This window comes from Panthera leo, chromosome A3 (assembly GCF_018350215.1).
Source record: "Panthera leo isolate Ple1 chromosome A3, P.leo_Ple1_pat1.1, whole genome shotgun sequence".
NCBI classification, from domain to species: Eukaryota; Metazoa; Chordata; class Mammalia; order Carnivora; family Felidae; genus Panthera; species Panthera leo.
This window is the reverse complement of record NC_056681.1, coordinates 8,269,007-8,282,821: the sequence shown is the minus strand read 5'-3', so window position 1 is coordinate 8,282,821 and position 13,815 is coordinate 8,269,007. Positions and strand designations below refer to the sequence as shown.

General features: G+C 46.8%; 1 protein-coding gene across 1 annotated transcript; it reads left to right on the top strand.

Moving 5' to 3' along the window:
• Window positions 1-402: 402 nt before the first annotated feature.
• PFDN4 (prefoldin subunit 4) lies at window positions 403-12,670 on the top strand. Its single transcript, XM_042930627.1, has 4 exons — window positions 403-665; window positions 7,992-8,099; window positions 8,939-9,079; window positions 12,270-12,670. Exons 1-4 carry the CDS (start codon window positions 642-644, stop codon window positions 12,399-12,401), a joined length of 405 nt encoding a protein of 134 aa, XP_042786561.1. The 5' UTR covers window positions 403-641; the 3' UTR covers window positions 12,402-12,670.
• The last annotated feature ends 1,145 nt before the right edge of the window (window positions 12,671-13,815 follow it).

The following is a 13,815-nucleotide window of genomic DNA, read 5'->3' as shown; positions in this document are numbered from 1 at the left end:
AATAACCTACATACACAGAAAATCTTTGGGGTCTTCAATAATTTTTCGGAGTGTAAAGGAATCCTCACACACACAGAAAAAGAAAAACATTTGGAGGCACAAGCGTCAGGGTACACAGTAATTGCGCAGTAAGTGTTTAATAAATTAATGGTATCTCCTCCTTTACACCAGGGCACGAACGTCTCACATTCTAGACCAAGGTCATTCGTTCTTAGCTCTGTTTAACGCATGCCGGTTTCTTAACAAGGTTTGTGGGATTGATGAAAGAGAACTCCCCTTTGGTCCACTCGTGGCCCCGCCCCGGCTCCACCCCCAGCCCCGTCCGGCCCCGCCCCGCTGCGCGGGGCGCCCCCTGCCGCCCGCCGCGGAACGCTGGGGCCGTTCGCCACACCCCCCTAGTTTCTGTCGGCCCACAGGGCGTTGCCTGTGCCTTTAATTGGCATGTACCAAGTCCTTCCAGGATACATTACCTCCCTGAGTCCCAGACGTTAGGAATCACGGGTCGGTGATGCGGTAGGAGGGAATGTGGAGACAGTGTTGTATTTTGGGGGCGCTCTGGGCCGACAGGGAGCTGGAAGCGGCCCCGGGCCGAGGCGCGCCCTTGCGGCCCTCCCCACCGCGCGTCGTAGTCCAGTCCCAAGATGGCGGCCACCATGAAGAAGGCGGTGAGTGGGGCGCTCGGGGTGCGGGATGCTCGGGCGGCCGGCGGAGGTCGGCCTTCGGGGGCCGGGCGCGGGCTGCCTGGGGTGTGCAGCTCTGAGGCCCGGCGTGGGGCCCGAGGCCGAGCCCACCGGCCCTGAGAGCGGCCCCGCGGCGAGGCCTCCCCGCGCCCGGCGCCCTGGGCGTCTTCCCGGGCCCCCCAGCCGGCCGAGGCGGGGCAGCCGGGCCGGGACCCTCGGGGAGCTCTGGGTCGCCTCTCGCGGTGCTGGGGACGGCCGTGGAGAGCCTGTGGACCCGGCGGCCCACGCCTTGTCCTTGCGGGGGTGAGAAGCCGGAGGTCCCATTGACTGCGGTTGGCCGTCACCGCTGGGCATTTTACCTGGGTTGTCACATTTAACCCTCGCAAGCCCACAAGCGTGGGTGCTGCTGGTACCGTCCTTTGCGCGGAAGGAAGCCGAGGCCCAGAGAGGTAGTCACCTGCCCAAGGTCACGCAGCTGTAAGGAGCGGATCAGGACCCTGCATCCCCAGGCAATTTGACCCCAGAGCTCTTGTGTGTAGCCCTGAGCCGCCCGCATCCACACTCCGTGTCTCTGTGCTTCCAGACTAAAACTGTATATATGGAGGATAGACGATAGGCCAGGGCCCAGAAGCCGTCTGTTTATTATCTCCGGTCCTCCCAGCAACTTAGCAAAGACCGTTTCCTCCCATTTTACAGATGGAGAAACGTAACAGAGGTTAGTGGCCTCAAAATGACTCAGCTAATAAGCAGAGCTGGAGTGCAAACCCAGTCTATTCTGTTTTTCCCAAAGCCCACCTTTTATTCTACTAAGCACGCTGAATTCCTGTTCACAGCTTGTAACTCACCGAGTCTACCCAGATGCTTGAAAGTATCTAGATAGAAGACAAATAAAATGGGGAAGGGCAAGGACATATAACATCTGATCGTTACTGAGGCTTTACTTTTTATTGTGTGCTAGGCACAGCTCTAAGCGAGTTGTATACGTTATTTTAACCTTACACGCTTTTTAGAGAGAGACTGCTTTGCTCCTTATTTTACAGATGAGGCAACTGAAGTATACAGGCAAAAGTAGGATTTAAATGAGCACAACCATTGTGATTCTAGAGCGTTTTTAACCTCTGTGGTGTCTGATGAGTGTCCCCCGGCTAAAGGGATTTGCTGGCGTCATTCAACTTCAAATTCCTTCGCTCTCCTACTCAGCAATATGCATAGTCTGAGCCAATTCCTTCTATTGTGGGGTGCTAAAACCAGGACCGCCCCAGGCACACCAGGATGAGTTGTGCACTCTATTGGCCTGCCGTCCACAAATTCTTATTGAGTACTACCAGAGTAGGGTTCAGGGTCATGGTGACTCTGGGGAGTCTGAAACTTTGGAAGATTTACGCCACCTCTGTTTTGTATTTAAGTTGGGCGCTTTGTCGGGACACCTGGATGGTTCAGTTGGTTAAGCGTCTGACTTCTGCTCAGGTTCATGGGTTCGAGTCCCCCGACGGGCTCTGTGCTGGCAGCTCGGAGCCTGGAGCCTGCTTTGGACTCTGTGTCTCCCTCTCTTCTGGCCCTCCCCCATTCACACTCTGTCTCTCGTTCGTAAATAAACGTTAAAAAAATAAGTAAATTGGGCGCTTTGTGAGGTATGATCTTTAATTCCATAGGAGATACTGGTTGTAGGCTCTCCCCTCCCCCACTTGACAGAAGTGGTAACTGAAGCGCGGGGAGATGAAGTAAACGTAGAAAAATGATCTCAACCTCGGACTCGGCAAAATTTTTGATTACCAACACATTTTCATGCATTCAGCAAACTTTCTGAGCATGTAATGTGTCACAGTTTCAGTTGGAGGTGATAAGCAGCGATAGCAGCAGTGATGTTTTTATCCCCTTATCCTCATAGCCCTTGTAGAACTTCTGTTCTGGGGGAGGGGCAGGCGTTACTCAGTAGTCCTCCGGAAAACTAAAATTTCCAACTCTGCTAAGACCCATGAGAGAAAGGACTTGTGACATGAGGGCTGGAGGGAGTCTGTTTTGTGAGCAGAGAAGGCTTTCGTGAGAAAGTGCTGTCTAGGCGATGACATAGGAGGGGAAGGGAAAGTTGGAAAGGGATGAGGCGTTGTGGAGGGAGAGCATCACTTGCAGAGACCCTGGGTGTGTTTAGAGAGAGGGAGGCCTGGGAGGCTCAGTTGGTTCAGTGTCTGAACTCTCGATTTCGGCTCAGGTCACGACCTCACGGTTCGTGGGTTCCAGTCCCGCGTTGGGTTCTGCACTGACAGTGCGGAGCCTGCTTGGGATTCTCTCCCTCTCTCTATCTCTGCTTCTCCCTCCTCCCTCTCAAAAATAAATACACTTGAAAAAAGAAAGAAAGAAAGAAAGAAAGAGTGGCTAGAACAATAGAGAATTGGGGGAGGTCGAGCCAAGATGGTAAATGAACATATCCAGGGGTGGAGGGGTGGCCAGAACGTGAAGGACTTTCTTTGTCTTAGTAAGACTGGCCTGATAGATGCAGCAGCCTTCTGCAGGTGTTTTCCAGTGCTGGGAGCACTCTGGTCGGTGACCTGCGCGTGTAGTGTGGCCCTCTGCCCACCCTGGGATCAAACAGGCCTGCCGGTGAGTGAGTGTGAAATATCATAGGGACTGTCCTTTGAACTTAATAAAAACTGCTCACAATTTGGAGTGCTTGACATTTACGTTTACATCCCAACCATGGCTTTTCTGGTGAAAATGTTTAGGTGAGGTGATTCAATCTTCCTGGCCATCAGCTGGGAACAGAGTGTGTTCAATTTCTGTCTCTGATCCTGAGTACAGATGGCCCCTCCCTGGAGAGGCCATCTTTGACCTCCCTACCTAAAGAAGCCCCCTTCACTCCTAAGCCCCCAACACTTCCAACCCCTGAACTGGTTTACTTTCCCCATCACATGTGTCATTATCATCCAGCATTATCTTGTTCACCTTGCTTTTTGCCCACCTCCTTCGCGAGAATGTAAGCTTGCAGGTGTTCGGGAGGGTAGGACTATGGTGGCTGTCTTCACTATGCCCGGCATGTAGGAAACATTTACCACATAGCTGTTAGATAGATGACTGTAAGCATGAAAAGTGAATAAAAATAGGAAGCGAAACTGTCTTGGGGACTTGGTAGACACCTTTACAAAACAAAAATAAAGGCAGACTGAAACCGGCCAGAATTGCCTTCTAGGTTTTTCAAATACCGATGGACTCACCTGTCAGGGCACATTCTGCTGGTAATAGCCAAACTCGGTGTGGGGCGAGACTGAGTGTGGTTCACTTGCCTCACATAATCCCACAAGATGCTGGGTCTCAAGAAGAGGGCCTAGGGAATTTTAATTTCCACTTTTCATCTCGAGGAGTCCTATTTCTCCCTGGAGTAGCAGGATTTTCTTCTAGATCCTTGGGTCTTTTTCCTCTGTAATGATTTTTTGGTAAGCATTATTCAGGAAACAGAGCACTTGGCTGTCATTTATTGAAAGGCGATTCTGTCCACAGGCCCTGTGCTAGTTGCTAATTTTATCACTCACGCGAGGTAGGAACCAGCTTCCCCATTTTATAGATAACAACCCTGAGATGGCTACAAAAGATTGACTCATTTGTCCAAGTTCCCGCTTGCTTGGATTTGAATCCATTGTTACTATCTCTGTGGATTTAAATCCATTGTTACCACCACTCTGCGCCGCCTCAAATGAAACATAACTCCTTCCTCTTTGGGTTCTCGTGGCTTTGGGAGCAGCAGTGAGTACATCTGGCTTCTCTTAAAGCAGAAGTCCCCAGCCTTGGGGGGTGTGAATCCCTTTGAGGATCTGAGGAAAGCTGCCAAGTCCCAGAGGAATGTGCATCCAGTATGTGCCACGCTGCATACAATTTCAGGGGGTAAATGGACTTCCTGGTGTCTGGGGATCTCCAGTGAAGAATTCGCCCCCTCCCCCCCCCCCGCCACAATGAAGCTTCAAGCGGTGTAGGAGTGTTCTAGAACAGTGAGATGAAAACAGAAGCCACTGCTATTAGTCATGGAAGGTGCTGACTTCTCACTTTTTGCTGTAAACAGAACTCCACTGGGTGGCTTACAGTTTACACACCGACCTCACGCTGCCTCACTCACCACCTGTAGCCCTTATCGCCGGTGAAAAAAACCACCGTTAAGGAAATGGACTCTAGGCCCCGAGTACATTCTGGGGGCTACTGTGTGGTGAGACCACAATAGGAAACGCCTGCTTTGGAAAAACAGCCAAATTCCTCCACAACTTTTCAGAAACTGTATGTATGTGAGTCTGATCAAGCATGATTTACATTTAAATTCAGAAACAATATATTAGCCTCCGTTGTGTGTCAGGCCAGCCCTGTGGTAGTTGTTTTCGCGGGAATTACCCCGTGAAAGCCTCAGGATGACAAATGTGTCTATAAATACATATTCACGTTTTCAGGGGCTCAGTGTTTCAACTCCGCAGGCAAGCAGGAACTCTCTAGAATTCTCCGCGCCCTGTTTGCTTTGGGAATTGGTAGTTCTCATGTAGGCAAAATAACTTGAATGCCAAGATATCTGAATATGGACTTTGCTTCTGTAGTGTAGCCCCGCGTTTCCCAATTTCCATATTCATAAAAATCATGCACAAAGTTGAATATTCAAACTTATATGTATTGTGACGGAGAGGATTTGTTCAAGATGTCCTCTGGGTCTCTGATGCTGAGCCTGATGCACGTGAAACTGTGGTGTGGTTAGAGCCCGGGACGGGGAAGGGCTGAGTTCTAGGCTTCTTCCTTGACATTCTGTCCACTGAGCTCCAGTCTTGCCTGACACAACAGGTTGACTTTCTACCTCTGGAGAAATCAAAGTGCGCACCTCTTGGGGCACCGGGTGGCCCAGTCGATGGCGTCTGACTCTTCGTTTCATCTCAGGTCGTGATCTCACAGCTTGTGGGACGCAGCCCTACTTTGGGCTCTGCACTGATAGCACGGAGCCTGCTGGGGATTCTCTCTTTCTCTGCCTCCTCTGCACGCTTGCACTCTCTCTGTCTCTCTCTCTCTCAAAATTAATAAATGAACATTAAAAACAACAAAAAAAGCATACACCTCTTATGTGACCGGTCATGAGAAACCAGGTAAAAGGATGAGGTGTGGTTGTTGTGAATCCTCACCAAAGAGCAAAAATAATCCTCGCTGAAAGGCCCACGCTCTCCCTCTCTCTCCTTCCTCTCTCCCCCCTCATTTACCTTGTAATCCAGTGCTCTTATTCCTATTTTATAAATGAGGGGAAACTCTAAGGAGAGTGTGGTATTTAAATTTTTTTTTTTTTTTTAATGTATGGTCCTCCTTTGGGAATCTGATGAAAGTCAAGGACTTCCTGCTGCCTCTTCCAACTGTGCATGATCACGTGCCCCCACACATTTTCACCCTTTAATTTCTGAGAGCTCGAGGACCTGTCTGGACCCAGAGTCAACTTGGGTTGAAATCCAGTTCCACCACTTACTGGCCGTGTGACTTTGGGAAAATTACCTACCCTCTCTGTGCCACACTTTCTCCATCTGTAAAATAGTGCTACTTCCTGATGGTCCTACTTGTTAAGATTTATTGGAGGATTAACAGTGATGATAAACTTCAGAAAGTTCTTGGCACACGGTGAGAGCTCAATAAATGTTAGCTATTATTTTTATGATTTTATAGATTGTCATCTGAGTACTCTAATTTTCAAATTTAATCACTAAATATTTTTAAACGTTTGATTTTAATCATGTTATATATATAGTACATTACACCTCATTCTCTTTTAAAAATTAAAAAAAAAATGTTTTTAATGTTTATTTCTGAGAGAGGGAGACAGGCAGAGCGTGAGTGTGGAGGGGCAGAGAGAGAGGAGATACAGAATCCGAAGCGGGCTCCAGGCTCTGAGCTGTCAGCACAGAGCCCGATGTAGGGTTCAAACTCACCAACTGTGAGACCATGACCTGAGCCGAAGTTGGATGCTTAACTGACTGAGCCACCCAGGTGGCCCCTTTTTAAAACATTTTTTTAAATGTTTATTTATTTTGAGAGAGATTGTGTGTGTGTGTGTGTGTGTGCGTGTGCGCACCCGTGTGTACACGTGTGTGCACATGCGCGTAAGCAGGGGAGGGGCAGAGAGAGAGAAGGAGAGAGAGAATCCCAGGCAGCCTCTGCACTGTCAGTGCAGAGCCTGATGTGGGGCTGGAACTCACAAACCAGTAGGATCATGACCTGCGCTGAAATCAAGAGTCGGACACTTAACCGACTGAGCCACCCAGGTGCCCCTCATTCTTAATTAAGGTATGTAAAAGCTTTTGCATTAAAAGAAACATAATTTGGGGGCACCTGGGTGGCAGTCAGTTAAGCGTCCGGCTCTTGATTTCTCATCGGGTCATGATCACGTGGTTTGTGAGATCGAGCCTCACATCTGGCTCTGCTCTGACAGTGGAACCTGCTTGGGATTCTCTCTCTCCCTCTCTGTCTGCCCCTCCCCTGCTCATGCACACATGCTCGCGCCCTCTCTCTCTCTCGCTCTCACTCTCTCTTGCTCTTGTTCGCTTTCAAAATAAATAAACACTTAAAAAAATAAAAGAAACATAATTTTTCCTCTGTGTGGAATATAGCCACTGAGATGCATAGTAACCTTCTTGCCAGTATGTCATTTGTGCTAAACATTATAGAGACTGTCAGATTTCTGATAGCCTCAGTAAGCTTATGCAGGTTTTAAGTCTGAGAGAAGAAACTGCTGTGAGGCATTTGCCAGAGTTCGTTACCACATCATCTTTGCTCTCTGGTTTGTCTTGATGACAAATGTTCTAACTCGAGAAATTGTGCTCCAGGCCAAAGTTGGCTGACTTGATTTAGGACTTACTCCTAATTGTTGTTTATATATGAAGTGTTTTTGTAGCTTAGGTATTATTCTGTAGGATGTCAGAAGAGATCGTAGATGTATGAACAAATCTTTTTTTTTATTCTTCAGAGAGAGAGAGTGCGAGAGGGGCAGAGGGGGAGGAGAGAGAATCTTAAGCAGGCTCCATGTTTAGCATGGAGCCCAACATGGGGCTCGATCCCACAACCCTGGGCTTTTGACTTGAGCCAAAATCAAGAGTCGGACGCTCAACCAGTTGCCCCAGATGTATGAACAAATCTTGAGTTCGTGGAGCAAACAAGTATAACGCCTGTGTTTGTGATTTTTCTGTACCTCTTGTGGTTCTCGACTGTATGAGGGCAAATGGTTTATTGAGTTGTTTCAGAGTTAATACAAAAAGCCAACCTATACCTTCTCCCTTAAAATTAATTCTGCAAAAAATTAAACATTTTTTTTTTTTTCAGGCTGCAGAAGACGTCAACGTTACTTTTGAAGATCAACAAAAGATAAACAAATTTGCACGGAATACAAGTAGAATCACAGAGCTGAAGGAGGAAATAGAAGTAAAGAAGGTAGTGAAGAAACGTATCTTATTTAAGGAAAGGAAAAGGTCTTTATACTATAGCTTTTAAAACTGAACTCGGTAGTATGTGATTATATTTCTCTGGGCTCTTTGTTGCAGATGACGCAATCCACTCTAGTTAGTTTAAGAAGAAAGACCTCGCTTGAGGGGCGTGTGAGAACTTAGAGATCGTTGAGGGTATGAGCCGGGGCCGGGGCTCCAGGAGCAGGTCCGGGAACGGCGTCTCCGAGAACGCGGCCGGTGGTGGAATTGCTGTTGTTTGCGGTGATCCCAGAGCCAGCCGCCTCCCTCCCCAGGGGAAGCTGCCCAGCAGATCACTGGGCTGCCACCCCCATCCCTGCCCGCCTGCGCGACAGGCCCGGGCCCAGCCTCTCCTTGTGGGGCCCTCCGCGCACAAGTCCAGTTCGGGTGCATTTGATTGGTGGAATTTAAGTTATTATCTGCTTTCATCCTATTATCAGGCAAGGCTGCGAAGTGCAGGTTTGTTTTGTTTTTACTCTGCCGAGGGAGGCAGAATTCCCAAAGTGGGAATTCTTAGGGTAGGAGACACTTTGAGTGGCCACGGGTACCTGCTGCCCAGCACCGGTGCGTGTTCTGGGAACACCGCTCTGGAAATCTCTAGAGCTCGGTGTGGGAGTTCGCTTTTCAGCGCTTGCTTCCTTATGAAACGCCATCTAAAAATGTAAGAAAGTCTTCGGTTCGTGTAAGAATACCTTTGTGAAAGGATCTCTCCCGGAGCTGGTGTCCCCAAATTAAAATGGGCCGTTTCAGCTTCTATCAGGGAATTTTGAGTGCGCTTTTCATGGCTGTTTCCTTTTGTGTGTATAGAAACAACTCCAAAATTTAGAAGATGCCTGTGAGGACATCATGCTTGCGGATGATGATTGCTTAATGATACCCTATCAAATTGGTGATGTTTTCATTAGCCATTCTCAAGAAGAAACACAGGAAATGTTAGAAGAAGCGAAGGTATGTTGAAGTCTCTCCCTGGGCGAGGGAGTCTAGCTCTTAAGTCAGGGTGTGTGTTGCTATACGGACCCCGTTAATTCCAGGTGTCGGGGAACGGCAGCTGCGAGGTGACGCTCCGGGGGTTCTTCCAGCGTCCCGGGCATGCTCCAAAAGCCTGGCAGGCGTGATTGCGTTCAGTGCTAACAAGGGGTCTGAGAAATAGGGACCACGCATCCCAATTTAGAATTGAGGGGTAGAGGCTGGGGAAGGTCATGGACTCATTCAGGGGGACACAGAGGGAGTGGCCTTTTGACTGCAGAACCCGTGCTCTAACCTAACTGTGTGGAAACTGTAGAATATGATAAGGGAGACAGCAGCAATCACCCGGAATCCCATTTCCCTGAGATAGTCATCCTTAATTAATATTTTCATATAGTTCTTTCATGTTCTCACCTTCTCTTTTCTCTGGGTAGGTTTGCTTCACATTTTGCCCAGTTCTAAATCCGGTTCTATTTAACGTTCCTTTGTCCAGCAGAAAGTCATCGGGGGCCTGCTCTGGGCCAAGCACACATGCTTTAAAAACAACATTTTTGATGACTGTTTAACATCATGCTGGCGGACACTGTCCACTTGTTTCCAGTATCTTCCCACAGTCATGTTATAATGAGCATTCTTACACTTGAGGCTTTTTCACATTTAGGAAATTCTTTTAAGGAAATGATCAGACACATGTCATTACTGGGTCAGAGTATGGATTTATTGACACTTAAGGCATTTGAGATACGGTATGAAATCAGTTTCCGGTTCACATGCCCTCCACCCGTCTATGAGAAGAACAATCACATTGTGCATATGAGAAGCTGATAGAAATCAAACATTTCCTAATTCTTCTGAAGTTTGCTTAATCAGTCCAGATATTATTTAAAATGTTAGTCTCCCTTCTTCAAATGTCATAGAAAGCAAAACTTCCTCTGAATTAAACCCACATTTAATAAACCTGTGGGAAGAACCAACCCTTTTCCTCCAGAATCTTCCACGCAGAAACATTGGTGTCTCCTCTTGGGTTTAAATCTTCTCTTTCGTAGTAAAATTTTATAATTCTGTTCCTTGTTAATCACCCTGAAATAGTCTTGCTGGATGTATTTCAAGATAGTTTATCGTTTGTGTCCACTGCTCTGAACATACTGTCCTCCCTCTCCCCGCAGGTAGTGACCCTGATGTGGTCATTCATACATTCATTCGTTCATTCATGCATTCATCCCAGAAGTATTTGTGGACTGCTTACCCTCTATCGGGTTCTGCCATGGAGCAGGGCTTGGGGTTTTGGGGGGCAGGGGGTGGAGGGAGGACAGGGAAACCACAAAACACGCCTGGTTCCTGCCTGCGCAGAGTGTGTAGTGTAAATGGAAAGAGGAAGTTCAACAAGTCAAACTATTAATGAGCGGGAGGCCGAGTGGGGAGAGAGGCGGCTGGAGGACCGGGTCTGGCGTGGGCATCAGGGCCAGGAGGGGGTCCCTGGCGGAGGCGTGAAGCAGCTCGACAGTAAGTGGGTATTCTCTGGAAAGGAGGACGGGATGTTCCAGACGGATGCGGGGTGGTCGTGTGTGTGGATGGTCCTAAAACGATCACGGCACAAAAATACAAGTAAGAGTTTAATTTGCTGGAGATTTGGGAACATCCGAAATCATGGCCACATCTTGAAGAACTCTGTCAGTCAAGTTGAATGAATTGACTTTATTTTAGCAGGGGTCAGCCAACATCCTGTGCAGGGCCAGGCAGCAGGTATCTGAGGCTTTGTGGGCCACCTGGGCCCTCTCACAGCTGCCACGGGAGCAGGGAGTGTCCGTGCACGCCCATGGCGGTGCTCCAGTAAAGCTGTCCCAACGAGGGTCTGGCTAGATCTGGCCCGGGGACTGGTTTCTGCTCCCCCGGCCCAAGGCAAAGGGGAGCCTTTCGCGGGGGGGGGGTTAAGAAATGTGCGATAATGTGGTAGGGTCTGCGATTTTAAAATAATTTCCTCGCATGTTACAATTTCATTCATGAACTAGGTTTTCTGGGTAGAGGAGTTTTATCTCCTTTCTGATAGCTGTACATCTTCCTTCTCTTTCTTACCGCCGTGGTTCTCAGACTTGTAGCAGGCATCGGGGTCACCCAGAGGGCTTGTGGACAGTTTCAGTCACCGAAATCCCAAGAATCTCTCGGTCAGGAGGCCTGGAATTTGTTTCCAACAAGTTTCTAAGTGATCCGGGGGCCATACTTTGAGATTCATTGGCCAGATTTCTAAAAGAATAACATTGAAATAGTGCAGGGGAGGGGCGCCTGGGTGGCTCGGTCGGTTAAGCGTCCGACTTCGGCTCAGGTCATGATCTCGCGGTCCGTGAGTTCGAGCCCCGCGTCGGGCTCTGGGCTGACAGCTCAGAGCCTGGAGCCTGTTTCAGATTCTGTGTCTCCCTCTCTCTGACCCTCCCCCATTCATGCTCTGTCTCTCTCTGTCTCAAAATAAATAAACGTTAAAAAAAATTTTTTTTTTGAAATAGTGCAGGGGAACAAGGGAAGAATGCCCAGTACTGACAGAGTTTCTTGGTCATGTTTAAGGAGAAATCCTTTTTTTTGATCCTGGCCAGGAAGGAACTTCTCATATTCCATGCATTTCATGTGGGCGGCGCTGATCTGTTTCATGAATGAGGCACCCACTACTGCTGTCTCTCAAAGTCTAGCTCCAGGAGCCTTGCAGTTAGTGAAAATTTCTGCCAGCTTTTGACTATAAGTTGTTATTCTAAATTACTGGTGGTACTGTGAATTTCTGTCATTTCTTCTCGTTTCGTAGTTATTTTGGGGGGACATTGGAAGAGGCTGGGTCAGAAGCGAGGCCTTTGATAAACTGTTTACCAGAAGTGTTTGTAATAGAGGCTCTTCCTTTATTAGGATATGACAATTTAGGAATTAATTTTCTTTTATCCATTTTGTTTTTTAAATCAGCAAAAACTGAGGAAACAGGCTTGATGTATTCTATAATAAGCAAATATAAATCATGAATTAAAAATAGCTGCATTCAGACTTTTGGTTTAGATTTAATTATCAGTGTCCCTTAGCTGCCTATCCAAGTTTAGAAAGTTTTTGACCTAGAAATCTTCCCCTATATTATTTCGTCTACAGACGCTCAGAAACCATCCGTTGAATAGAATTAATTTAAACAACTTATTTTTTCCAGAAAAATTTGCAAGAAGAAATTGACGCCCTAGAAGCCAGAGTGGAATCAATTCAGCGGGTGTTAGCAGATTTGAAAGTTCAGTTATATGCAAAATTCGGGAGCAACATAAACCTCGAAGCTGATGACAGTTAAACATTTTATAATACTTTTTTTTTAATTTGTTTAATAAACTTGAATATTGTTTAAAATGATAATTTCCCTTCTTCAAATGATATGGAAAGCAAAATTTTCTTTTTTTAAAATTTTCATTTATTTAATGGAAACTTGCCTATTTTCACATGTCTTGCTTATTTATTTTATATTTTTAAAAGAAGACAGTATTCATCTATGTATTTTGCATAACGATTCTATCAAGTGTAGGGGCTTTATGTCATGTTATTAAAATTGGTTGAGCAACCTTTTATGTTTCTATATTATTTAGAATATTTGGTGCAATTTTTATTTGTAAGAAAATTTAGCCGTTGGGTCATATTGTTTACATACGTCTCTTCCAGTTTGTATTTGGAGGTGGCTGAAGACTACAGAAAGATCCCGCCCTACGTCCGACTACTAACGTCACCACCAAAACTTTGTCCTCTGCTGAATGTACATCTTTCATTTAAATATACGTAGTGCATGTCACATCTAGACATAACGTATTTCACGTGTCTGGTATGTACATGTCGGTGTCCTAGACCTTGGTGAAAGAACCGGACGGTGCTGAGACCTGCTGGGGCATGTTGTGCCACATACGTGGGACAGAACGCCAGAAGAGTGTTTCAGAAACCAAGAAATGTACCAAGAGGAAGGACTGTTTAGCGTGGTTGTTTTTTTTTTAATTATAAGTTTTAGACTTTGTGATAGAGCATTGTGATTAATTGGGCTTATACTGACAATGGTGTGGAAGTTCAGGAGCTAGGTGGTTACAGATAAGGCTTTTTTCTTAAACGGTACATTTATCCCTTACTGCTCCCCCCGCCGCCCCCAAGATACACGTTTTGGATTTGGAAGACCTAAATTTTATTAACTTACCAGCAGAGGGCACTGACACACCAAAATACCAAGGGCAGGATCATAATACAAAAATGAGGCTATTTCTAGGATTAGATATACATAATTTCAGAGGTGCTGTCACTTGTTCACCTTCAAGGCTAAACGTTGATACGCCAGGTGTTGGTTAAATATTTAGACGCGATTCAGGCTTAACGATAAAATACGTTCATTCTAAGATTCTTTAAGACACAAAGGCAGACTTTTAAATTGGTGCAAAATGTTTCCAAACGGTGATAATTCAGATTCTAGAAAATGATTCTTACAAGGATATTTTTTCTTGCATGCATGTGGTTAGTGCTCAGAGCGGTAAGACTAGAGACATATGTCAGTCAGGCCATAGCAGGAGCTAATAAGCACACTCCGTGTAGTTTGAGGACACTTTCGCCGAGATTCCCAGGGTGGAGCTTAACCACCAGGAGGGTTGTGTACCATCAGAGGCCAGAGGAGGGAGCAGCCACGCCCTTCACTCTGGAACTTGGGGAAAGGCTGCCTTCATCTGAAGTGGGACACAGCT